Source organism: Agelaius phoeniceus, chromosome 2 (genome assembly GCF_051311805.1).
Source record: "Agelaius phoeniceus isolate bAgePho1 chromosome 2, bAgePho1.hap1, whole genome shotgun sequence".
Classification (NCBI taxonomy): domain Eukaryota; kingdom Metazoa; phylum Chordata; class Aves; order Passeriformes; family Icteridae; genus Agelaius; species Agelaius phoeniceus.
Window position 1 is genome coordinate 5474960 of NC_135266.1, and position 26996 is coordinate 5501955.

Sequence of the window (26996 nt, forward strand, 5' to 3'; positions counted from 1 at the left end):
CAAGTCCTATCTGAGAGTCACAGGCCTGTTACAGTAAGGAAATTGGTCAGCTGTTTAATTTTTTATTTCTTTTTACCCCTTTGAGGTGTGGCATGTAGAACTCAGCCAGACTGCAGTTTCTGTGACAGAGCTTCAACTGTGACAGCTCCAAAGCAGCAGAATATAATTCTTCATGAATTCTCCAAAATATAATGTTCCATGCCACCTGTGGGCTAATTAAGTAGATAACAGAAATTAGGAAGGGTCACAGATAGTGATTGTAGGGTCACTTACAGTCCTGGCAATGTTCCACATTGTGCACTCACTTGAAGTGCCTTGAATACTCCACAAGAGGAGTTTGGAGTTCATCCAGGGGACCACAGAATGTTAATCTGGGTGGCACAGGCATTAGATCAGTTTGACCAGAAAGGAAATTCATTAAGAGCAGTGGATGCTTGTTCCAATTTGAGTAGCTCTTACTAAGCTATGGTCTAGATTATCTTGTTACTTTGGTATTATAATTCCCATTCTAAATTAATTGGTGGCTTCCTGGTTTAGTATTCAAAAGGATTTCAGCATTGGGAAATGTAGGTAGCATCCACCTGAAACTTGATTTTAAGGATAAATTGCTAAATTGCCTGTAAACCAGGTTTCAAACCCTTGTTCCTATGCAGCTGGAGGGATTCTGTTCTGGGGATTCTGTTCTGCCCAGTTAAGCTCTCCAACAACATCAGCTGGTGATCTTGAATCAGCAGGGCAAAGGATCATAGTCAATCCAGGAGAATTGTTGCCAGGCCTTTTTAGGAGAATTCTTGCCAGGCCTTTTTTACTTCTGCAGGGTCTTCCCCAGGTCTGGCTGCAATCCAGGGCCACGTGCTCTGGGATAACCCTGTGGTTCTGTCCTGCAGATCTCCTGTTTTCAAATCCTGTGGGAAGGAATTGGAAGCTGAAGGTTGTACTTGTGCTCTTACTAGACTGGAAATGTGCTTTCCTAGAGCTTCAACTTCCTCCATATCTTCTTGCAATGTTATTTGCATCCCCTTAGTCCTCTTACCAAGCATCAGTGTCAGAAGATTTGTGTTTGCTGTCAATAACCAGATTTTGGTGGTCTCTGTTGCTGCTTTCTGGAAGTGTGCTCAGTTTATCCACATAACTTGGAGTATCACCTTTTCCCCTTACCCTTTGCTGTCCCTGCCTCATTTTTGCAGATCAAACAGATCCTGGAATGAACCAACTGCTCTGTGTTCTCTATCAGTCTCCTTTTGTGCATAGGACATCCACAGACTCCTCCATGCCTAAGAAGTTGTTCAGCATGGCTGCTTGCAGAGAGTTTTTTTAGACCTTTCTCAGATTATTTTATGTTTGAAGACATTCATTGCTTAACATTTTTTTGTTGCTCACTGCTAACCCAGACACTGCAGAAACACCACGTTGCCTTAGGGTGGTTCCTGCCTCTCTGTTCAGAGTAAACTCTTCCCACACATGGGTGGATTTTTTAATTTCTCTACATTCACAGGACCATAGGATGGTTTGGGCTGCCCTAAAAGCTCAGGTGTCCAACCTCCTGCACAAAGTAGGGTCAGCTGTGAAGTCAGAGCAGGTTATTTATGGCTTTGTCAAGTCTAGACACAGTCCAAAACAAGAGCTGTTAAATCTACTCTCCCTTTTGTATTTGAACAGGACACTGCCTTTTTTGAAGACCCCCGAGTTTTTTGTTTCATTTGGGGTAAGGATTTTTGGTTCAGTACCCTCTTCTCAATTCTCTTGAATTCTTGGAATCTGAGTTGTAGAGGTGAAGCCAGCTGGTGTCATTTGAATATTGACTGACCAAGCCTTTCTGAAAAGTGTTTTTGCTGTTTTAATGTGCAGAACTGTCCCATAAACCTCTAGTTACACCTTTTCTAGCTATGTCTCATAGCTGAGGACTCAAAATAGAGGAGTGAGGTTATCAAATCAAAATGAATGAAAACAAAATAGCTTTTCTCCCAGAGTTTGTGTTCTTCCACTGAAAATCTGAATTGCTGCAGGAGGATTTGGGTCAGGGAGGTAGGTAAGCTGTGAATATATATATTTCAGTTGGGTTTTTTTGCAGATGAAGAGTCATTTGAGTGAGATTATGTGTCAGTACATGGAGATTCTTTCATGTGTGTTGCCCACATGTGCAGTTGATGTGCTCTGAAATCCATGAGGAATTGTGGCTCTGGGTTTTACATCAGCACAGGTGAGCTGGGGATCATGACTGAGGCAGTTTGTGCTTTCTGTGCCTTTGCACCACAGGCTTGAGGCACTGCAGGCAGGACACAGGCACAACCTAGAACATATTTAGGCTAAAGATAGCATCAATTTCTTAAATTTGGAGACATATTTATATATAAATAGGCTCTGGATAGCAGGAACTGGAAGTTTATTCAGTAAGTTTTCTTTCTCTAATAGTTTACCACTGTCTTTATTTACAGCAATTTCAGCAATAGTGGAATGTGTCCCTGCTCATGGCAGGGGTTGGAACAGGATAATTTTTAAGGTCCCTCCCAACCCAAACCATTCTAGGATTGTGTGAATATACACATATCTCATGGTTACTTCATCTTCATGCATTTCTCTGAAGTGATACTCCAGTTTTATTGCTACAGCTGAAAAGACTGAATCAGTTATAAAATGTCATTTTTCTGTGGCAGATTCTCTGCAGTAGCACTGAATGAAATATTTCTGCTGTGACCTGTCTGAAAACACCTTTTTGTATTTCCTTTGTCCATCTTGAGTTATTTTATCAGGAGTTCTTGATTTTTTTTAGTTTTAAGGGAAAAGTGAACTTCTGCTGACATTTAGTCCACCTGTGCTGCAAGAGAGCAGGAGCCATATGGGCACAATTAATGTAGCTGTAAATGAATTCATAAGTCCTGGTGACAGGCATGGCACATTTACAAAGTTTTGTTTTCCTCCTAACACAGCAGCACAGCTTCCTGCAGGAGCAGTGTGATGGAGAGGGGCCCTGCAGAAACCTGGCTAGTGTTACTGAGTCTGGGTTTGTGGGTAATTCGGACTTTAATTCCATTTTCACCTCAAGTATCAACCATCAATTTTAAACTAAGTCTGGGCTGAAGAAAGGGCTTTCATTTTTCCTCTAAGCACATGCTGATAAATAAACAGTACAAATTTGGCTAATGTTTTAAAAAACACAGCTCTCTTGACTGAGCAAAAACCAACTGAACTCTATTATGGTCAAATATTTTGTGTCCAAAAACATATTTTGTTACCTCAGTTTTAGCTGAATGTTTAAAACACTCACTAATATGATGTGCAGTTTGCTGATCACACATGAAGAATTTTCTATTTTAAGCTTTTTTGTCTCTGAAACAGAATTTCTTGAAACAGATGACCTTTGTTTTGTGTTAAAATTTAGTTACATTTGCATGCTTTAACTTTGTTGTGTTTAAAGATGCTTAAGCACAGTTTAAAAAGCAACCTGGGCTGGGTTAGAAAATCACTGGTTTGTGTCTAAGTGCTGGGTCACTGCACTCAGTGTTTCAAAGGCTTTCAGTGTCATAGGTCACAAGAGTTACCAAATACTAATTTGGATCAATTCCCTCAAATCTACAGCTCAGGTGTTTCTGCAGCTGTTTTTTGAAATATGTTTTTTTTTTTCTTTTTATCCCTGAGAAGAATTTTTTTTAATCACCTAATTTCTTAATTTTGTTTTCATCTTGTTTATTTTAACACACAGTTGTCTACACTGAGTGAGTGTCCTAGCACCTTTTGTTGAAAAAAACAGGGAAAATATCTGTCTCAATGAAAGCTAAAATGTCATGATGGAGATGGGAGCACACTCAAAAGTTTTCCTGCCTTGATCTCCTTTGGGTACCTTGAGCAAAGGCATCTTCAGCTCCCAGTTGGCTTCTGGAGTTGGAAGTAATAGACAGATTTATAATAGATTTAATAGATAGATAATAGTTTGGAGGGTCTAATTTCTGTTCACTGGATCAGTGCTCTGCCCAGGTAAATAACCCCTCATAGTAGACAGATTTTTCCAAATAATTGTAAAGTCAAGCTCTGCACTATGCTTTAAAATTGCAACTGTTCATTTTCATGGAACTGGAAGATATTTCTCTCAGAGATCCAGCACAGCACAGAAATGTTGGGGGTGGCATGTTGTATAAAAAATAATTACTTTGCTGGTGTGTTGTGTACATATTTGAATGTCCTGGATTTCCTGCTGCTGTTAGACCATCTGGATTTGGTTTTAGCTTCTGATCTTCTGCCATGACCCTTACAATCACCTAAGCTATTTTTGTGCAGTATGTAATGCCATTGGTTATCCAGGCTTACAGTGCTTTTCTCACAGTGAGCATGACAAATATTCTCCTCACATGCATATCTCCTGCACTTGGATTTTAGCTTAAACATGGATTATTTTTTTAATTTGGTTTAGTGCCTTGTATTTAATGTTTTGTATTTCAGAATCAGGCTCCTCACCTGAAAGTGCTTACAAGATTTTACCTGAGAGTTGTTCATCTTTGACATACAATCACAGAGGAACTTAAAAGCTGTAGCACTGAAGAACTGTTTGATTACTTTAAGCTAAATTTGGGACCTCTTTATTGTAATTTTATTGAAAAAGAAAGGCTTTCATCCTCCCTAGCAATCTGTGGAACAAATTTATGCTTAATCACAGGAGTGTCTTCTTTCTCACTGTATCTCCAACCCTTCTGGTTTCCTTGTGTCAGGGTGGAACTGAACCTGGTGTTTCTGATTTATAGAGCTCCAGAGAGAACTGCTGCTGGCCAAGCCTGTCCCAGCCCTGCCTTCCAACCATTTCTGTGGATGGGATTGCTTTCCATCACTTCCACTCTTGTGTGGTCTGTGCCCCAGAGGTGCAGCAGGGGGTTAAAGACCACATGGACATCCAGGCTCATCCTGTGCCCTGTGACACCTCAGCTGCTCTGTCTTCCTGAAGTGTCGCACATGACAAAGTTCACTTTGTTGTCCTGTTCTCTTTCCCCTGTGTGGCAGTTTCCTTGTGTTCTTTCACATTCCAGGATGTAGCAATTAGAACCTCTGCTTTAATTGGGTGATCTTTGTTACTGGGAAGCAGTGTTTGCTTAAATCTCACATTAATTTTTTTTTTTTTAAGGAACAATTGTTTTCTTTCTGATTTTTTTTCCCAATTCTCTCCCCAGATGGTAAAAGCAATCCAAGTTCTGCGTATCCATCTGCTGGAGCTGGAAAAGGTCAATGAACTCTGCAAGGATTTCTGTAGTCGTTACATTGCCTGCCTGAAGACAAAAATGAATAGTGAAACTCTATTAAGTGGAGAGCCTGGAAGTCCTTATTCACCTGTGCAATCTCAGGTGTGTTTCCAATGCTGTTCAGTGGATTTTTGCTTAGATTTCCTTAGGAAGTTACAGCCATGCTTCTTTTGCTATCAATTTGCAAACAGAGTTTCTGCAATTTCCTCTATTCTCTCAAATCGGGTATTAAGAGTAGAAAGAGTTTTTTGTTTGTTTATTTTTTGCTTTGTCTTGGTTTTTTGTTGGTTTTTTATTTGTTTTGTTTTGGTTTGGTTTGTTTTTGGGGTGGGTTTTTTTGGAGGGTGGGTGGTTTTTTTGTGCTACTGCCCTATGGACAAATTTGTTGAAATGTGCCAGAGCACAGAGTCAGTTTTCTCTTGTCTGTCTTCCTTTTATGATTTTCTCTCAGTTCAGCAAATGGAGATATTCAGAATAGCCTGGATCTGCTATTTGGTTGGAGGGAGGTTAGGAAACAGAATAAACAAAGAAGAAAAATTTTGCTTGTTAAGGCCTCCTTAGTCTGCCTCTTTCATTAAAACATTGAGATGTCTGATGCATTTTATACACAACCTGTATTCTGGAATAAAAAGACAATATCTGATGGATTAAAGTTGCAATATTTCATTTTTTGTATCAAATGGATCACAATTAATAGTTATGGTTGATGTTTTTGCTGCCAGATGCTGCAGAGTGAGCCCTGCCACCCCAATACCCTTCTCTGAATTATCTGTATCATGTATCTGATGCTCTGTATTAAAAAAAGCCCCAATGACTTTTAAACTTCACTTTCTGTACTCCTTTTATAGGTTTTGATGTCTGGAAGTGTGGAAAGGAGGTTTTAAAATCAGGCAAAAAAAGCTTTAAAAGTTTTTTTCTGTATATCTCTTACAGTTTTCTGTAGAGACATGAGGGACCCATTTTGCATTTGCTATCAAAAGAGATTATTCATACATACTAAGGAAATGTGTAAGAGTTTGCTTGTCCAAGGTTGACTAAGAGCTACCTTGAGCAGAATAAAACATATTGAATATTTAATACATTATGTTCAAATTGAAGGAATTGAGATAATAACTAAAATTCTAAAGCTTTGATGCTTGTAATTGGAGCATCAAGGGTCATTTCATTTGTCCTTTTTCCCTCTTGCCTTTGGAAACTGTTTCTTATTCTTTACATACCTAAAACTAAAATTTCTCAAAATTGTTTCACATCTTTTCTAGCAGTTGCTTTCATGTGGGTTTTCAAAGGTAATGGTTGGTGATAATGAGGAAGTTAATGCAGGGAATGATGAACCCCTAATGAAGTATTTTTCTCTTTGAAGGTAATCCTGTGATTAAACTCCAAACATATTTTAGAGCCAAAAATACTTAAAACAAATTACAAAAATACACAAGCATTCTTGATCTCCTTACATGAAAATAAAAATTTAAAAAATGTAAGCAACTAATTGTTTTATTTTTCTAGCAAATTCCAAGTGCCATTGCAGGCACACTCAGTCCCCAAGGGATCGTGGTGCCAGCATCAGCATTGCAGCAGGGAAATGTAACTATGGCAACAGTAGCAGGTATGACACACTCAAAACAACTGGCACCTTGCTCTTCATCTTGGTTTCCTTTATGGTTGTTGCAAAAACTACACAAATCCTTGAAAAAGTGTGTTTTAATACCTGAAAAGTTGTTGTAGTACAGTCAAGTGCTTTACTGGTTTCTAAATGTTTGTTTAATTTATATATTTTCCAAGCATGTCCATGGGAGGGGCAGTTATGTATATAATATTAAGAGATCTTAATTTGCAAGACTACATTTGTTAAATTTTCACAGGCTGTGGTGTTTGACTTTTTTTTTTGCCTTTAAAAAGAAGAATTCTATTTGACAAAAACATGCATTACCTAAACCATTGCACTTGTTGGTTGCCTCATGCTCCTTGGAGTTTGGAACCACACCTACAAGTCTGTAAAATCCTTGATGTCCTTGTTATATGGAAATTACTTTTGAGATGAAGTGTTTAGTCTTGCCTCTCAGCAAGATTTTAAAACTCAGCTGTCCTAAGAATTGGCTACACTGAGGTGTGATTTTGGTGTTGGGACCCTTAGCTCAGTTAAAACAACATGAAGAACTGTTTTATAGCCTGATAATCATGGCATTTTCCTTTGAAAATAGATTTAGAATGCCTAAAATACAGGAAAATAGAATCAAATTTTGTACAGCTTTTTTGTGAATGGATGAAAATTTTAGTGTGCAAAGAACACACTAAAATGTGTGCCTGCTGACTAGAAAAGAGTAATTGCTATATTATTAAAAGTCTTGTATGATGTGCAGTGGTGATATGTTTAAAGAAAATAATACCTGAAGGGGTTTTTCTTCCCCATAATCTGTGTTTGTGTTTTGCTTCAAGGGGGGACAGTGTATCAGCCAGTCACTGTGGTCACTCCACAAGGACAAGTGGTGACACAGGCACTGTCACCTGGGACTATTCGGATCCAGAACTCCCAGGTTTGTTCCATAAGCTCCACACAATGGTGATCTGGCTGGAAATACATCTCAGGAGGTTTAGGAGTTTTGATTTAAATTGGACACACTGGCAGAAGGAGCTCTGTGTACACACAGGGTAATGAATTGTAAATTGGTGCAGCCACTGCTGTGGGAGGTACAGGTTGTAGGATATGTCATAAGGTCCTCCTTGCCACAGCAGCTCATCAGAGTTCCTACATTTTAATTGTGTTCCTTTGCTGATGCCAGAAGAGTTATAGGTACATGAAATTAAAAAACAAACAAACAAACAAGAAACTAAAATTAAAAAACCCCACCTCTAAACCCAATCAACAACAACAAAGAAAACCCAAACCAAAACAAACAAAACAACCAAACAAAACCAAACAACCGAAATTCAAAACAAACAAACAAACAAAACAAAGACAGACAAACCCCACACCAATGCAAACCAAAAAGCCCTCTGAATTAAATGAATACTTTTTCAATGGTTAGAACTTTTCTAATCATTGAACTCTGTTTATGGCTGGATAGATTTCATGTGTTGCATTAAGGTGCCACACTGCTATTTTGAGAAATTTGACTTTTTATTACAATGGCAACCAAGAGAACTGTGAAACTGTATTTCAGAGTTTAACCTTCAAAATATTTATTTGAGACTCTGGGAGATCCTAATTTTGTCCCCTTATACCCTAAAATATAAGGGCCAGCACTCTTTTGTGGGAGGCTCTTAAGAGTTGGGTCTGAAGTTCAAAGAAACAGCTAAAGAAAAAGAAACATGAAAACTAGACCATCTTCTGGTATAGAAAACCTTGCTGGCTTTCTCTGGAAGTGGTAAACCAAATCTTGCTGGAATCTGGATTTAATTAGAAATGTGAATGAGGAGCTCCCATCTCCCCAGCATAAAATCTGTTGGTAATCACTGACTCACTGGCTTCTTTTCCCCCCTTTTCTGGCCTTCCAACCAAAAAAGTGTGCACAGAGTGTTCTTTGACTTGGCAGGAGAATATCTGTACTCAGCCATGTCCCCTCCCTAGAACACAGACAGCTCTGTCCTCACACACCTCTCAGAAAGAAATGTGTAAAATTACTCTCCTGGACTGGAGGGATTTGGAAAAATTGAGGGTTTTTTACCTTTAATGAAAAAAAAAATACTGAGGAAAAAAATAATGCCTCTAGCCTATAAATAAAAAAGGACTTGACCTCCTGGATACATCTGTGGCTACTCTTGATGTTAGTTGGAGTCTCCAAACCCACCTATGCAAAGGTCACTTAGTGAAACTCCTTCTTCAGTGTCTTCTTTTTCAGTGTTTCAGAATGCTGTGGAGGTAGGGAAAAGCACTGTAGAAAAGCTATTGAAAGTTCATTATAAAGCCTCCATATGCAAGCAGGTTATTTAGAATGTTAGACATTACTTTGGAAATTAAAATGTGCTCCAGATATATATTTGTAGTAATTTGATAGCCTAAACCTTGTTTAAAACTAATTTCCTACATATTGATTGGCTTAAGAAATTGCTCCAATTTGTCTGGAAAACCTGATTTAGAATTATTTTGGTTACAATTGTCTGAAATAGAATCTTGTATGACAGCACATAAATTATGCTGTTTTCTTTCTATTTTTGCATAAGCATTTAAGAATGTATTCCCAAACGTTCAGATTACCAATGTGCAAATGATTTGATGAATCCATAGGAGATGAAAAACAAAGATAAAAAATATGAATATTTAGGAAGAAGTATGAATGTTGTAAAGTGAATTATAGGCTCTGCTGTATGGATTTTAATGCTCTTTTAGAATTTAATGCATTTATTTAGCAGGACCTTTAGCATCTTTTTTTTACAACTGCAGCATAATAATTAATTTTACTTTATCCTTCATTTAAGTGTTAAATCAGTAATATTTTACAGCTTCCATAGTTGTTTATGTTTGCACACAGTGAGTATATTCAAGATATTCAAGCCTAATTTCTTTTCATTCCTTCTATAAATGAGTTTTCATTTATTGATACAAAACTGCCATTACTATGTTAACTGTTTTATTTCTCCTAAAATTAAATGTGCAGCTCCAGTTGCAGTTAAACCAAGATCTAGGCATCTTGCATCAAGATGATGGCTCATCAAAAAATAAGAGAGGAGTTCTTCCCAAGCACGCTACAAATGTGATGAGATCTTGGCTTTTTCAGCACATAGGGGTAAGGACTGAGCATGGGCAGTTTTTATGTAGCTCTTTCATGTGGTCTCTTACAATTTTTCTTCATAAACAAGGTGAATTTATTCTGTTGTCAGTTATGAAATCTCAGTTCAGCTTTCCCTGGAGTCATTTGGAGTAGTTCCACAGTCTAATGCTGGTTGACTTTTAATAGTGTTTTAATAAATATGTTACATTTGTACTGCATGGTCTCAATAAGTGCTTTTACAAGGAGCCTTTCTTCATTTCACTATGTTGAGAACTTAATGCTCTCTACACCCTGGTTCATGGCACAAGGAAAAGTAATTGCACCTGTATTTTGCAGTGTTTTAGGGGTATTTCACATTTTCTGTCTTTATCTCCTTTCCAGTCCTTCTGATGTGTACCAAGCATGTCACTATCTGCTTGTGCTTTCAGTTGTCCTCCCTTTGCATGAATACTTTGAGAGGATAAATGGCTCCCAAGCTATTTCAATGCTGAGCTGATTGATATTTTGCCTTTTACAACTGGTTTGGAGCAGAGAACTGATCCAGGGAAGCTGCGTGTGCACTTCTTGTGTTACGTGCCCTGTCCTCATCTGCTTAGAGCAGCTTTATTTAACTCCAGTGCTCCTTTATTTAACTGAGTGCTCCTCACTTCTCTCATATGACACTGCCCTGGCCAGCAGAACTAATCAGAGCTGCTCACATGCTGTGCTGCCCAGGGATCACGCTCTTTAATAAAAACTGTCAGCCATGAGAAGCTTTTTCTTCTGAATTACACAGCAGTAGCTTCATGGTGCCACAGAAACTCTCAAGGATAAAATCAGTTTTTGTGTAGTAAAGCACTCTCTGTTGAATTATTTTCGTCTATAAAAGTTTGTGAGGTTTTCTAAGGTTTGTGTTTTAATGAGTCAGGTGGCCTTAATCCACCCTTTTTAATCAGATGTAATAAAGGAGTTCTTATTTTTGATGAGGAGATGGAAAACAAGCTTATGCTTTTTCTGTTTGCTTTTCTGGCCTCTGTAGCATCCATATCCAACAGAGGATGAGAAGAAGCAGATTGCAGCACAAACAAATCTGACACTACTCCAGGTTAACAACTGGTAAGAGCAAAGCCCTTAATTTAATATCTGTCCTTGTCTCCACGTACTTACAGCTCAGAAATAGTGAGGAGGATAACTTGGACATCTGGAGTTGAACTTAAATATTCTACATATGTTACAAAACATGTATAGAAATACAAGAGCTATGCACTGGCACACAAGCATGTTATTTTTACAAGATATAATAATACTCATGCCATTTAAATTATATAAGGACTCCAGAAAACATTGCAGCACTAGGAGTTGTGTTCTGTTCCAGTGCTGAGAGAGATGGAAGTATTCTCATCTCTCTTTTGTAAGTGAAGTCTAAAGGCATTTAGTGGCCTGGTGGCTGCAGGTGCTTAGGAAGTTACTGTTAACAGATTCTGTTCTTGGATCAAAGGGTGATGTCTGAATGGAGAGGCAGTTCCTCAGCTCCACCAGTTCATGGTTCAGCAGGTTTTGTCATGTCTTATCTTTCCTGGAGGTGTAAGATAAGACACCTGCCCTGGAGAAGAGAGGAGGGAAGGTGCTGACACATGTCCTGTTCTCCTTGTGGCATCAGTTCCTAAAATTGCTGCAGCAAAGTCCTCCTGGGATCTGCCTCAGATTTCAAAGATGACACTGGCTGTGAGGCTGTGGAGGGGTCCAGGGGGGAAATAGCCAAGATAGTGACAGAACACTGGTTCCAAAAGTGGAACAGGGTGGCTGTGCCTGTGTGACATGTGGCCATGGAGCTCTGTGCTGGGATCTGACTGCTGTCTTTGCAGAGCATTCTGTTACAACTTAGGAACCTGCCAGCTGCACCTGATTTCCTCCCATTGCAGGTAAACTTGGGACCTAGATGTATCATTTTGTATTTTTTTGAAGATGATGTCTTCAGTCACAACTCCCTGCCATAGCTCACTATGTTGAAGTTGATTCAGTTTCAGTATTTTCTTGTTCACTAGCAGAAAGGGGAAGGGCAGCAATGAGCATGCTAAAGTAAGGGAGTGAAAATTAGAGAACTAAAAGGAACCAGGACAGATCTGACAGATGTGTTTGCTGTCATCTCCTGGATCAGGAGCCAGCCCTTGGAAAGGCAGGGAGTGAAATAAGTGATGCAGAAGCTTAAGGGAGTAAATGAAACCAGACTAAACAAAGCAGGTTAGGCAGGGGCTAGACTTTAGGTGAACCCTAATGAGAGGAGTATCAGCTTTCTGAGCTGGGCTGTCAGCAGGTTTTCTGGTGCTTAGTTTTTAATAAGATCCTGAAGGGTACATACATCTGTTGTGCTGTCTGGAGAATTTTTCCTTCTGAGGTGGGGGAAAAATGCTGTTAGCTGCAAAATGATAGAAGTGCTTTTTTAGCTAGTTTGCCAAAATTGAAGGATGCTGATGTTCTAGGAGTGGTTCTACACTTTAAAAAGAATGTGAAGCCCAGCTGATAGAAGATTTCATATTCCTAATTTTTTTTTCCTGCTGCATACTTTGTGAATGTGAGAGAGAGACACAGAATTTACAGCCAACTTGTCCTAAGTTCACCTTACCCTTGATTGTATTTAGGTTTATCAATGCTAGAAGGCGAATTCTTCAGCCAATGCTGGATTCCAGTTGTTCTGAAACTCCAAAAACAAAGAAGAAAACAGCCCAGAACCGACCAGTGCAGAGGTTCTGGCCTGACTCCATTGCCTCAGGAGTTGCTCAGCAGCAATCGAACGAGCTCACGATGTCAGATGGTGAGGAGAGCTGCCTGAACATGGAGCAGAAAGTTATTCCTCTCTGACAGGGAAAGGGAGGGTTTGATGCCTCTGCTGGGAGGGAAACTTCTGGATATTTCAGTATAAATGTGGTTTGAATCTGGGAAAGCATAACAGAAATATGTCACTTTTTCCTCTCTTTAACACTTTTCTGTGGTTTAAGCAAGGGTATTGTATTGGAATTCATGTTGAGAAACTTGCTTTTGTTTCAGAAGTTATGAAATGACAGAATAAAAGATGTAAAACTGAGATGTACAGCTGAGTTCTCTCTGTGTGCACGTCAGGAGTGTCCTGTTAGATGAGCAACACTGGGCTGCAGCTTCATGGCTGAGCAGCTGCAGTTCCATATCTGCCTCACGTGCTTCCAGCTGAACAATGAGAGGCAGAAAAATATCACAGAACCTCCACAGACTTTTACTGAAGTAACTTCCTCAGTGTCAGATCAAACAAAAAGATTTAATTTAAGAAAGATAAATAACTGCTTTAATGCCAGGATCATCCTTTCTGTCCTGCTTCTTGGTGCTTTATTTTTTCCAGTTTTAACAAATTTTCCTTCAGCCTCTGTGGTGGTGTTTACAGGGGTTTCAGGATGAGGGAAGAGATGAGAATCTTGACTTTATGTTTCAGAAGGCTTGATTTATTATTTTATGATATATATTATATTAAAACTATACTAAAAGAATAGAAGAAAGGATTTCATCAGAAGGCTGGCTAAGAATACAAAAAGAATGATAACAAAAGCTTGTGACTGACTGAGACAATCTGGACAGTTGGACTATGATTGGCCATTAATTAGAAACAATCACATGAGACCAATCACAGATCCATTTGTTGCATTCTACAGCAGCAGATAATTATTGTTTACATTTTGTTTCTGAAGCTTCTCAGCTTCTCAAAAGAAAAAATCTTAAAGAAAAGATTTTTCATAAAACATGTCTGTGACAAGCCTCTGCTGGATCTGACAACAGCTTTATCCATTGAATTTACCTTGAATCTGAACCTTTTGAATCTTGAACATTTTGAACCTTGAATCTACCCTTTTTCTGCAAGGAATGAAGCTGGAATACTTTGCAGAAATGGCCTTGTGGTGACTTGATTGGAGAATTGCTGTAGTGGCTGTCCATAAGACAGATTTAAGATTCACAAAGCAAAGTTTAAGATTCTTGACCAACCTAATTCTGGCATTTCTTGACATTAAGTATTTGACAACCTATATATCTTCTATTTTAATGTAGTTCCTTGAGTTTCTGTGGTGGGTGCTGTTGATTAGAGATAACTGTTCTGCAGTAGCTGTTGATTAGAAAAAATCCCCGTTACCCATAAACAGAAGGCCAGAAAGGTGCTGAAGTGCTGTGCTTGTGCCTCCTGCAGGTGCTGTCGTGACCATCACAGCTCCAGTGAACATGAATGTGGACAGTCTGCAGTCCTTGTCCTCGGATGGTGCCACCCTGGCTGTGCAGCAGGTGATGATGGCAGGGCAGAGCGAGGACGAGTCCGTGGACAGCGGCGAGGACGACGGCGGCGACCTCTCCACAGCCAACATCAGTGGGCTGGTCTTGGACAACAGCGACTCTCTGCAGTAGGAAGCCAGAGAGCCTGGAGGAAAAAAACACTTAGGAAAAAGAATGGACTGACTGACTGACTTTTTATAGTTTGCACAGCAAACATTTTACACAAGTTTTATTTCTAATATGTTTTATATGTAGATATAGAAGGGTGCACTTTTTTGTATTTCATAGTAAGCTTAAAGAGTGTTTTTGCAGGTGCAGCAACTTCTTTCAAATGTGTTTTGGTTTGTTTTGTTGTTTTTTTTTTTTTTTGTTTATTTTCCTTTCCTTATTTCAGAAAATTATATCTAGTAATATAAAGAACCACATAAGCACCCCTTTGTTCTCTGAATTGGAAGTGCTGCAGTTTCTGAGGAATTATGCAGTTTCAATTAGTGCTGTTATTTAACACAGCTTTTGATGGGCAGGTGATGTAAATTTAAAGCATGTGACACTAGTGTGTGAAACTTGATTATTGAGTTAGATGCATATATTTGAAAGATGCTTCTGCACCTTAAAAACTGCTAGTCTGAGGTGGACAGCAACACACATAAAAAGGAACTGTTGATGTGTGATTCAGTAGAGAATGTATGGCAATTTAAATAAGTTTAGTTTCTCTCATAGTCCGTGAGCCTGTTTATCATTTGCTATAAAAACTCCTATTTTTACCTTGCTGGGGTTATTGGATAAAAAAAAAAATATTTTTATAAATTCACTAGAAATTGGGATGACAACTGTATTAAGCAGGAGGAAAAAAAAAATAATTTCCAGAGGGGAAAAATAAATGTTTAGTATTCCTATTTGGAAGGTCTGAAAATTGACCCAATTTAATAAACAAGCCTACAGTAGCATTCTATGATTCTCAGCTATCCCACAGTGATATACTATATTTGATAATAGCATAAGAAGGGCCCACTGTTTGATGGGATTTTGATATTGTCAAACATTGATTTATATTATGTGTAAACTAATATTCAAATTGCATAACTCTGTATCTAGACTTGTATCTGAAAATATTTGCTAAATGAATATTCAGGTAAGTAAGTTCAAATACCCACAACTTTTCCAATTATTAGAGAAATTTAACAGTTTATAGTTTGTACAACTGAATCTAAAAAAATGAAAAGTTGCCTACTATACAGTCATGAATTCTGCTATTTTATTGCATTTGAAATATTTTCCCCTAATACAAAAAGAAAAATATAACATGAATTTATATAAAATTTCTTCAGATCTGAAGTTTACTACCAGAATATACAGCAGGCTTTGTTAGAGTAGGAAATCCTTGTGTGTCATTTAAAAAACGAAGAGCTGGAGATAAAAACAGCTGGGTTTTGGTTTGGTTTTGTTTTGGGATTTTTTTTTTGTTGTGGTAACAGATAATTTCTTTCATTTTCCCAAGGTTTGAAGTCTGTGATTGTCTATCCATGAACACTTGCTTTTGGAACTTTGTATTTCCCATTGTTGAGTACAAATAAGAGACTCAAGAGCCTCATGCTATGATCAACACCCTCTTTTGTCCCTGTCCATTTGTCACAGTGTTGGCTTAGATCAAAGCCAGAATTTCCTTCTGATTTTGACCAAATCTGGGCGTGTTTCTGACATGACAGGGAGAAAGGTGGTCACCTTTAGAATCTTCAGGCACTGTATTTGAACAAAGCCCTTTGGCAGATGCAAATATTTAATTGAATACTTAATTTGTGCTTCTCAGAACGCTCAGGCACACGCTGAGGTCCCCTTGGTTTCAGGAGGATGGAGGATTGTGCTGCTGGACATGCTGAAGGGGCTGGAGGCTGCTCATGGCAGATTGTCTTCCAAGGCAAGGCTGAGTTGGTAGGAAGAAAAGCTTCAGGAGAAAATATCAGTGGCATTGCCATACACACATGGAGAATAACAGGAATTCTCAGTGACTGGGAGTTGGTTTTGGTTTTTATTTTTAATGGTTTTTACTCAACACAAGAGGTGTTTCTGCTCTGGCTCTCACTGAGCCCTGGCTGATGATCTTCCTTAGTTCAAGTGCTGTCATGATCTGCTCCACTGGACTGGTGATTTCTAAGAATTTGTTTTCTTCTGACTTCTCTGCTTTGCCACTCATGTGCCATGTTTGATAAACAGCACAGTAAATGAATAATGGGAGATGAATTAGGAAGGCTTTGACATAGCATGGCTATCTCAAAGGCTGCTGTCAAATCCAGTTTGACCCCAAAGCACTTTAAAAGACAAACCATGTACAAATCCTGCTCCTTTGGAAGCATTCAGCCTAGGGCCAGACCTGGCCCTACAAAAGATAGCTCAGATTACTGGAACTCAGATTCTGTATTTTTGGTTTTAATTGTTTATAACTCCAAGAGTGCTCCATTTCCCCCACCATCTCCATTCAGTAGCAGATTATATTTGTTGGTTTGTTTGGGGTTTTTATTGGAAACAACCAGGCCTCAGGGTTTGAAAACTTCTGAAAGTTTATTTTTCAGAAAGAAGCCATTTTCTAGTTAGTTTCTTTTAATTTTATTTTAAATTATTACTCCCCCCACCTTACATGCAGCAGAAGTTCTCTTCTTCCAAAACATGACCTTGTCTTCAGCTACTTTATCAATTCCTGGAGACTGAAGTTGACAGAGTGTACTGTGAAAGGGGAATATGGAATAGTTTCACTGTCAGATTAGAAACATTAAAAAAATACAGGGATTTGAATTCCTAAAACTGAAAAGGCTTCACTGGTGTAAAAGTATTGCTTAACATGTGAAACTCAAATATTTTCTTTCAGTTCAGTGAGAATTCTGTAGTGGGTGTGAACTGCAGGGAAGTGCTTGTTCTTTTCATGATTTAAAAGAAGAAAAAATGAGTAGTTTGGGGGTTTTTTATCTTTTTTTTTTTTTTTTTTTTTTTTGCTATGTAGGAAAGATTGCTGGTTTCAGCAAAGCATCACCATTCAGGAAAGGTACATGTTTACATTAGTTAAAAAGTCTTTACAGGGGACCTGATTTGAGTCTGTGTATAATTCCCCCTGCCCCCAGTTAAAGTCATATTCATATGCAATGGAACTAATTTGGTTTTTGAATCAATGTGATTCTTCTGCAAACACAATTATTGAAAAAAAAATTTTTTTCACTCTAACCCAAAACAGGGTTCTCAGCCCAATTTTTTCAATATTCCTGGAACAGGCAAGGCAATTTTTTGTTGTTTTTTATTAACTTTGGAAGCATTGCAGTTCAGCAAATCAATTCCAAAACGATCAGGAGAGGTTTCTGACTGACTGTTACAAAGAAACAATCACGTCAGAAAATACTCAGAGTCAACTCTGGCTTTGCACAAGGTTTTCTCCATCTGGATTTTGTGTCTCAGTGGAGTCCTGCTGACCTCAGGGAAGCTCCACATGGATCCATGTCAGGCTCATTTGCCTTCTCCTGGTACCTGCTCTCTGTCAGGAATATTTGGAGAGCCCTCCAGCCCTACCTTGCTGCACACCTGGGTCTTTTCCAGTGGAAACCTGGGTATGGATGAAGAGCTTGGCAGGGCAGGATTTCATGGTGACCTGGGGTGCAACACATAAATTGTTTTTTGATGTTCAAGATGCAGCCAGGAGGCAGAGCTGAGTGAGGAATTGCAGTTCCCAGTTCCTGTGCTTCCAAAGTAGCTTTAGGTCCGTGGATATTGGAGTGGAATAGGAGCACACGTGGCTCAAAGCCCAGCTCCTGGCCTGAGCTTGGCTCAGTTGGTCAGAGATTGGTGCCAGTGACAGCCAGGGCACAGTTCTGATCCCCACTTGGGCCATTCCCTGGGGAGCTGGACTCCTTGTGGGTCCCTTCCACCTCAGATGTTCTGTGAAATAATCCATGGATTTGTTTCTGGAAGAATCACAAGTCCACTTTCCTGACTTTAGGAACTTGGCAAAGCCTTTCCAAGGGATGATAGTTGCACTTAAACAAACAAAAATCCACAACACCCTGGTGTTTTGAAAAATTGGAACACATGCATTTAATTGTAATTAAAGTTGATTTGACATTTTATTTTCTGAAGCTGAGTCATCTTGGGAAAAAAAAAATGAATAAGTGTTTGTCTATGCAAGACACAAATGTCAAAAATGTGTGAATTACCCATATTTAGGTACTGTATTGTTATTGTCTTTCTGACTTCTGTTCCTTTGATTAGTCTCTTCAACCTTTCAGCCTTACATTTGGCTTGGAGTTGAACAGGCAAAATGTAGTTTTGAAATCCTGTTGGAAATGTAACTAACCTTCATTCCCTCATGAAAATCTCGCATGTTAAACAATTAAATGAAATGTTTTGGTTTCCTAATAATAAATTCAAGCTCTCACCACCTCCTGAAAACAGCAGATCCATGAACATGCACGTGTGACTGTGATGTGCAAACCACCCAACCAGCAGCTGGATGCACTTTGCTCTTGCCTCTGCTGAGGACAAAAGCAGCTTCATTTTGCCAAACTCAAACTCAGCATGGATTCCTTCCCCCCCTCCCCTGCCCTTGGCATGCTCAGCTCCTTCAAAGACCTTCTGGGTTGTTTAATTTTCAAGTCCTACAAGAGCCTGATGGTGCAGTGCAAAGTGCAGTGAAATTGGCACTGATGTGTTTTTTTGGTGGTTGCCCAAATCAGGTAATTTGTTCATTCCCGTCACCTGGAAATACAAAATCCATTCCTTTTCTGTGTCTTAGTTCTTTAGGACCTGCTGAGTGATCACAGTGTTTTGCCAGAGAAAAGCAAGGTGTGAGAAGGCAGGGAAATGCCTTTCCAACCTTGTAGACACCCATAAGGACTCATAGTTGGTGTTAATAAAATCCAGTGTTTCAGGTGGTGACAGAAGCTGCCCATGACCTGCCCAAGGATTGCAGCACTGGGTCTGTACAATTGACAATCTTTAAAATGTGAACCCTGTAACTTTTCTCTCTTTGGTTGTTAAGGGATTTTGGAGCAACTGATCTATCAAGGGATGAAATTAAAAATGAGAATATGCTTCATGGATGATTTATTTTTACACTGCTGCTCTCTGTGAACAGAAAAAGCACATTTTGGAAGCAAAGCATTTACATTGCTTTAACAGTATTGTTTGGCTGAAAGACAAATACGTTTTCAGGAAATCTTGAGCATAGTTTCAAACTATTTAACCAGTTCTTGGCCAGGGAAAGTCCTTGGCCCTTGTATTTGTTTGGGGTTATTTGTTTATGCAAATGAAGAAAAATGTTTACTAGTTCTTACCAGTGTGGGGATTTTTATTACTCTTTTGTAATGCAGGAGCAGCTTGGATGAAAGAAAGAATTAGCAGGTAAATAGTCCACAATGTTTGTGACTTTGGGTGGGGTTTTCTTTTTGTTGTTGTTTCAAAATTATTAATTAAAATGGCATGGACATCAAACTTCAAGTAATGGTTCCAAGCATATATGGTAGTGACTTATTTGAAAACACTTCCTCCCTGCAAATCCCATGTGTTAACTTGTTTAGCCAGATTGAAACACATCTCTAAAAATACCATGTTCTACCAAATCAGAAGTCTTCAGGAAATGAGCAGCTCCTTTATTACAAGATTCTTCTCAACTAAGAATCTCAAACTCATTTCATATCCAGCAAATTCTGCTCAGCAGAGATTAAATCAGATTTAGGTAGTTTTGGATTTACTTTTGTTGAGTACTGGAGCAGTATTTATTCCTGCTGGAGCATTATTTATTCCTGCTGTCTCTTCCCCAGCATCTGGCATGGTGACACCCACGAGTGCCTCCAGAGGGAAGAGAGCAGGTTTTGGATCACGTTTGTGGTTAGAGGGTTAATCTGTGGATAGACAAGTAGTTTGTGTTGCAGACAAAGGAGTATTTATCTTTTCCTTGTCTGGCATTAGAAGGGTGTCTGAGAGTAGTGACAATAACTCCTGGTGATATAACTGCAAATAATTTTAACTCCACTGCTGCCAGGCAGCAATTTTTTCCTTAATCTGAAATGAATAAACAAACTAACAAACAAAAAATCCCCCACCTGAAAAGTACAAAGGGGAATGGCTTCAGACTGAGAGGGAGTGGGGTTAGATTGGATCCTAGAGAAGATTCTTCCCTGGGAGGGTGGGCAGGCCCTGGCACAGGTGCCCAGAGCAGCTGGGGCTGCCCCTGCATCCCTGGCAGTGCCCAAGGCCAGGTTGGACACTGGGGCTGGAGCAGCCTGGGCTGGTGGAAGATGTCCCTGCCCATGTGAGGGAAGTTGGAATTGGATTAAGGTCCCTTCCAACCCAAACCATTCTGTGATTATATGATTATGTCAACTAAATTAGGTCCCATATTGAGTATTTTTAGTTGGATGGTTTCAAATTCCCCTGAGAGATAAATCCCCTCTTCAAGAAGCCATTACAGGAATTAGAAGTAAATAGTTGTAAATAACTGGTGAGCTGGTTTGCTTTGTGGAGCATCAGTTTACAAAGCCCTTTAGTCTGCAGCTTAGGGCTGTTCCTAAATGACTCTGTTCATAAAAACCAGAGCAATATCCTCAAAGCTAAAGCAAAGGAAAATAAACTACACACACAGTGTGAAATGCAAAAACAACCCAACAACATGGCTGGGACACATTAGGTATTTATTTATCCATTTATAAATTCATGCAAGTTCAGAGTGTGTGAGTTATGTGGGATTACATCTGTTGTGTATTTAAAACACAGAATTAAAAATCAATTTTGGTACCCTCCTAAAATCTGAAAGCAATGTGACTTGTGCAGGTGAAGTTTGGTTTTTCTTCCTGATGCAACTGAGCTGTGATCTAGGGCTTGTGAAGTAATCAGGGAACACCTGTGGGTATTTCCCTTCTCTATTGGACTTTGGTGTCACCACTGGCACAAAGCAGGAGCTGAGGCCCTTGGACCAACTCCTGAAAATTATTCCTTGCACATTTTTCATTCACTTGATCCTGAATCCTAAATACGAACTGAAGCATACACTAAATGTGACTGTGGCAATAAAAATTCATTTAGATAATTTTTGCTAAGATCCAAGGATTTCTCAAGTTAGATTTTTGGAAGTCTTGAAGAAATATGCAGATCATACTGGGCAGGGATTGTCCCTCTGTGCTGGCCCTGCTGAGGCCACACCTCAGGGGCTGGGCCCAGGTTTGGGTCCCTCAGTGCAGGAGAGCCCTGGAGGGGCTGGAGCGTGTCCAGGGCAGGGAACGGAGCTGGGCAGGGGCTGGAGCCCCAGGAGGGGCTGAGGGAGCTGGGCAGGGGCTGGGGCTGGAGCAAAGGAGGCTCAGGGGCCCTTGTGGCTCTGCACAAGTCCCTGCCAGGAGGGCACAGCCGGGGGGGTCGGGCTCTGCTCCCAGGGCACAGGGACAGGAGCAGAGGGAACGGCCTCAGGCTGGGCCAGGGCAGGCTCAGCTTGGACAGCAGCAGCAATTTATTCAATTAAAGGGTTGTTAAACATTGGCAGGGGCTGCCCAGGAGGTTTGGAGTCCCCATCCCTGCAGGTGCCCAAGGAAGGGCTGGATGTGGCACTCAGTGCTCTGGGCTGGGGACAAGGTGGGGACCAGGCACAGCTGGGACTCGATCTCAGAGGATTTTTCCAATCTTAATAGCCCTGTAATTAAGTATCCAGTGATTGACTTTCCACCTTGAGGGTTGTGTGTGTCCCTCCTCCTGCAACATCTCACTATGAGCTACAAACTATGGACACTTCCCTTAATTTCTTAACATTCATCAAATTCTGTTTCCTCACGTTTCTGCACAGCTCAGTTCATGGCCCTGTTTGGTCTTTAAGGTTTAGACTCCTTGCTCTCAGCAGAGACTGGCACACAGAAAAGACAAGGGGACTTATTGATATGTGCAATTACAATAATTACAAATTCAGTTACTGTGCAGATATTGATTTTTCTAAGATACTTAGAATATATATGGTTCCATGGGCAGGATCCCAATTAAGGCCAGGAAGGAGAGAGAATATTTCTGTCCCTTTTTTTTTTTTTTTTTTTAATACACAAAAGGACTGTTTTGCACAGCTGATTCTGGTTAAGTTTCTTAACTCAGTACTGTAGCTGGATCCAGACCTGAAAGCTCTTGAAAATTTTAAGCATCATCACCAAATGAAATTCGAAATGGCAAAATTCCAAAGGTTTTGAGGAACTGGGTTGGCATTTGTTAGGTAATGGCTATGCTGCTCTCCCAGCTTTCCAGATGCTGGAAACAATGTTCCTGACTCACTTGTACACACAGGAACACTTTCAGCAGCTCCAGAAACAATAGTTTTCCTCTGAGATCCTCCATTCTGCTTTCAAACAACTGGTTTTGCATTCTTATCCCTTTTTCTCTTTTTCTTTCCCCTTCCTTTCTTTGGAAACTGGCAACAATTAATCTTTGATTCCATACCCTGGACTTTTTTTGTGTCTCTTGAACTTGTGAACTGTGAATAGCCATGAATAATGACTCTGCAGATCACTCCAGGATTCAAAGCCAGCTGCTGGAAAAAGCCCAACAGCCTTGGAGAGCTGAGCTGTGGGTGCTGCTATGGATGCAGTATCAGAATGGTTTTTAAAAAGCTGGTTTTAGTGGAGATGCACAATGCTGAGGCTAAATCATAGAACAGAATCAATTAAGTTGAAAAGACCTCCAAGATCACGGAGCCCAACCTTTCACCAATCCTCACCTTGTCTTCAACCCACAGCACTCCTATTAAATCATAAAAACCCAAATACACTCGTTTGTGTGCCTCCCATCCTTGTGCAATTTGCTGTTAATAAATGCACTGCACCTTTGGTGTGTCAGGGCAGCTTAAAATTTCCTGTAATGAGCATATTCAAAAATGTCAAGTGTTACCTCTCTCCCTTGCCCCAAATTTCAAAGAAAAACTATTTCTAGGGGTGTGTGCTCAGCCCATTACCAACACTGAGTGACTATGCTCTAATTTAATCAGGGGCTCCTCTAGGAAACCTCTGTTCTCACCCTGATCAGAAATCACCAGTGCAGAACCTGCCATGGATCAAGATTTCTGATCACTTAAGAGCATAACTGGGGAAAAAACAAATGGCAAGCAGCCAGCCCCCCACACCTGGGCTCTGCAAATGCAGTCTGGGTGCTAAAGCTGTTTGGTGAACACACCTGAGGAATTCACTTCTGGCAGGCTGCTGGAAAAGGCGGAGGGACTTGGGCAAACACTTCAACTTCTTGACATAGCTGTGCCCAAAGGAAGACTCCTGATGGGCTTTCATTCATGAATATTTTAATGTTTTACAGCCTCATGAGGCAGGACCTGAAAGGGCTCATAAAAGGGCTGGGGGCTAAAGCATGGATCCATTTAAATAAACCATTTTATGATTAACATGATGAGGAAAGTCCCTGTCCCTTCCACAACTAACTAAACATCACTAGTCATCCTTTACCAAAAAAAAAAAAAAAAAAAAAATCCAAAAGTTGATTGCTCTACGTGTTAAATGAGTTCTTTTTGGGAGCTGCAAATTTCAGCTTTGGTTTCAGTTCTCAGGGCTCATTTAGGGATGCACAGGAGTTTGTGTGTTGCTTTGCTCTTGAGAAACACCTGCAAACGTGTGCCTGGCTGTGATGCAAAGTGACAGTGACCATGAAGGAGTAGCCACAAAACTGCCCAGACTGGGGAAAATCTGACCTGGAAAAATACAAATAACACCAGCAATACTGTGTCCAAATTGCAGACAAGCACATGGGTGATTAATACTGGAGAATCCAGGACAGCACCCATTCAAACAAAGCATGCCAGACTCTAGGACATTCAATTTAATGTCAGAATAAATTCTGACAACTGATCACTGTGAGTTTTTAATTTTTTCCCGGTGCTGTTCTTGGTCAAAGTAAAATAATGCAGCTCCTGCTTTCAGTGTGATGAAATGCAGACAGAGATCCTGGAGACAGAAGGTATTTCACATCAGAGCAAAGAAACTCTGCACCACCTCCGAGGAGCAGCTTGCAAAGGAGCCAACAGGGACCTTTTTGCAGGGATATTTGGCCAATAACTCTGTCATTGTTCCCGTGCTGACACTGGGTACCGCAGACAATCCCAATGTTATGCAGGGCTGCCCATCTGTCGGTCACTCCCCCCTGCTCCAAGGTTATCAGTCACACAAGGCAGGGAGCCCTGAGACAGATAAGATGTGTGACAAAGGATAAACAAGCCCAGCACCCTCCCCAGGCAGCGAGGAGCCTTTGCAAATCCCTCCTGACTCCCTCTGGGTAATCCCTGTGCTTGCAAACCCCATCGCTGCCCTGCAAACTCATCCTGATCTCCTTAAATCCTTGGCAGACACAAAAGAGAGCCAACCCCATGGACTGAAACACCCTCACCTCACAAGAGCATAGAGGATGTGTAATTTGTAAATATCTGGACAATTTGTAAATTTGTAAATACCTGGACAGCAGGTAAATAGAAACCTGCCATGGAAAGAATTTCCTGTGCTGCTGGTGGACACGGTGGCAATGGGATGTCTGGTGTCTGTCTGGAAGGTGAACAGTGAGCTTTAACCTCACTGAAAACTGAGATTTTTACACTGAATGGGGAAGAGAAGAGGGTGAAGTGTTGTCAGGTCAAGCCCCATTTCCTGCAGCAGAAGCATGGAGCAGCTGTGCTGGGAGGAAAGGCTGGGAGGATTGGGATTGTTCAGCCCAGAGGCTTTGGGGTGACCTCCTTGTGGCCTTCCAGTGCCTGAAGGGACCTACAAAAAACATGGAAAGAGAGAATTCCCAAGGGTCTGGTGTGACAGGACAAAGGGAATGGCTTCAAGCTGAAAGAAGGGAAATTTAGGTTAGATCTAGGGAAAAAATTATTCACTCTGAGGGTGGTGAATTGGCACAGGGTGCCCAGAGAAGCTGTGGCTGCTCCATGCCTGGAAGGGCCAAGGCCAGGCTGGAGGGAGCTCTGAGGAACCTGGGACAGTGAAAGGTGTCCCTGCCCATGGCAGGGGAGTTGGAGCTGTACAATCCTTAAGGTCCCTTCCCCAATGGATGGAGACCCCTGCTGCATCCCAAAACCCAAATTCACCTGCTTCCTCCAACCTTTTCCTCACCCTCCACATGAAACCCCCTTGCTCACTGGGGATTTTTATTTTGGGGGTTTTTTTGTTTGTTTTTGTTTGGTTTTTGTTTTAGTTTTTTGAGGTTTTTTTGTTTTGTTTTTTTGCAGTGAAACAGCAGAAGACAGAGCAGAAGAGAAGAAAATTTAAATAATCCAAGAGACCCACTTAATGCATCCAGCTGTACCAGCAGCCAAGGTGGTTGGAGAGAGCCTTGGGTGGCCCAAGTAGCACCAGCTAAAACAAGAGGAAAACATGGGTGTCTTTATCAGTAAAGTCTTCAAATGTTCACTGGTAACAATTATCTTATTCAATCCTTAAATGATTAACAATTATTTTATTCTATTCAATCATTAAACAATAAAACAATTATTTTATTCAACCCTTAAACAATTAACATGTGTTAATAACACAGCCTGATGAAGCTGTGGGTTTTATATATAGATATATTTATATGTGAGTGTGTATTTATATATGCCAAAGCACTCAGAAGATGCAGGATTCTGTATCCTGTGTCTGTATGCAGAGGACACAGCCACTGAGACACATTTTGGGGCATTCCTGCTGAACTGGCACTGACAGTGGGGCCAGCCCTGGGTAGGACCAAGGGGGCTGTGAAGGACAGAGCCTTGAGTGCCACCAGGCTTTGCTCTGGAGGATGGAGACAGGAGAAGGGTTCATCTCCCATGAACCCAGAGCTGTGCCCACCCACCAACCCCTCCCAGCTCATGAAAAGCTTGGAGAGAAGGTGTCAGCCAGCCCTCTGGTCTTGGTCCCACCACAGGACAGCATTACAGGAACAAAAAGCCTGGCTCCTGGGAGGAGGTTCATCCAGAGAGTTTAATATAAACAGCCTGTATAAACACAAACACATACAAAAGCAGAATCACCTTCCAAATAAATAAACAGCTGTGTTTGTCCCAGTTACATGCTAGCAGCAGCCAGTTTGTACCTGTGGAACAAACCTCAGAAGCAAGCAAGCTCAGCCCCAGCAGACACCTTGCCCTGGCCCATGAATGACAGAGAATGTGGCATCCCCCCTGTCCAGAGGGCAGCAACCCCCAAATCCTCAGGGACCCTTTGAACAGTTTCAAAGGGTCCAAAAAGGAGACAGAGGAGTCCTTTTGCTTTATTGGAATAAAGGGAGAGGCCATGGGGCATTCTGCTGGGATCTCTCAAATTTTTGCAGGATGCAGCCTCCTTTTTATCCCAATTTCCCAGTCTCTTTCCCCTTCTCTCTTTTACCCGTGGCTGAGGTACTTGAGAGGTACAGACTGCCCAGAACACCTGAGAGCAGAGATTTCCCTCTAATGTATATTTCCCTTTATAACCCTCCCTTTTAGTTTTTAATTCTTATGGAACTTGGGCTTTCCCCCCATTGTTTCTTTCACCTTTCAACTCCCAATTTCCTTTATCCACCAAGCCTGAAGTTTATCTGCAAAAGCAAAATCTCTTTTTCCATTAATCACAGTGGAATCCCATTGATCAATCAGAGGAATCCCATTCACCAATCAGTGGAACCCTCCCCATTGTTTCTTTCATCTCTCGGTGCCAGTTTTATCTACCAACAGACCCCACAGTTTGTAAAGACAAAATCTGTCATTCCTCTCAAAGCCCCTCAGCAAGGATGCCCCAAAGCCCAGGAAGGTTTCGTGTAGCCATGATATTTTCTGAAAAATCCTTTCCTGAGGATTTTT

The 26996-nt window shown here is 40.6% G+C and overlaps 1 protein-coding gene across 3 annotated transcripts in view; it reads left to right on the top strand.

Annotated features, from left to right (window-relative positions):
• PKNOX1 (PBX/knotted 1 homeobox 1) overlaps positions 1 to 19663 on the top strand; it is a 41263-nt gene extending 21600 nt beyond the window's left edge. For all 3 annotated transcript variants that reach the window (XM_054628517.2, XM_077171294.1, XM_077171279.1), the window contains 7 exons: positions 5154 to 5324; positions 6726 to 6825; positions 7656 to 7753; positions 9815 to 9943; positions 10947 to 11023; positions 12547 to 12719; positions 14112 to 19663. In XM_054628517.2, coding sequence (XP_054484492.1) covers positions 5154 to 5324; positions 6726 to 6825; positions 7656 to 7753; positions 9815 to 9943; positions 10947 to 11023; positions 12547 to 12719; positions 14112 to 14323 — 960 coding nt within the window. In that variant the 3' untranslated portion in view covers positions 14324 to 19663. The remainder of the gene's footprint in view (positions 1 to 5153; positions 5325 to 6725; positions 6826 to 7655; positions 7754 to 9814; positions 9944 to 10946; positions 11024 to 12546; positions 12720 to 14111) is intronic.
• Positions 19664 to 26996: the final 7333 nt, after the last annotated feature.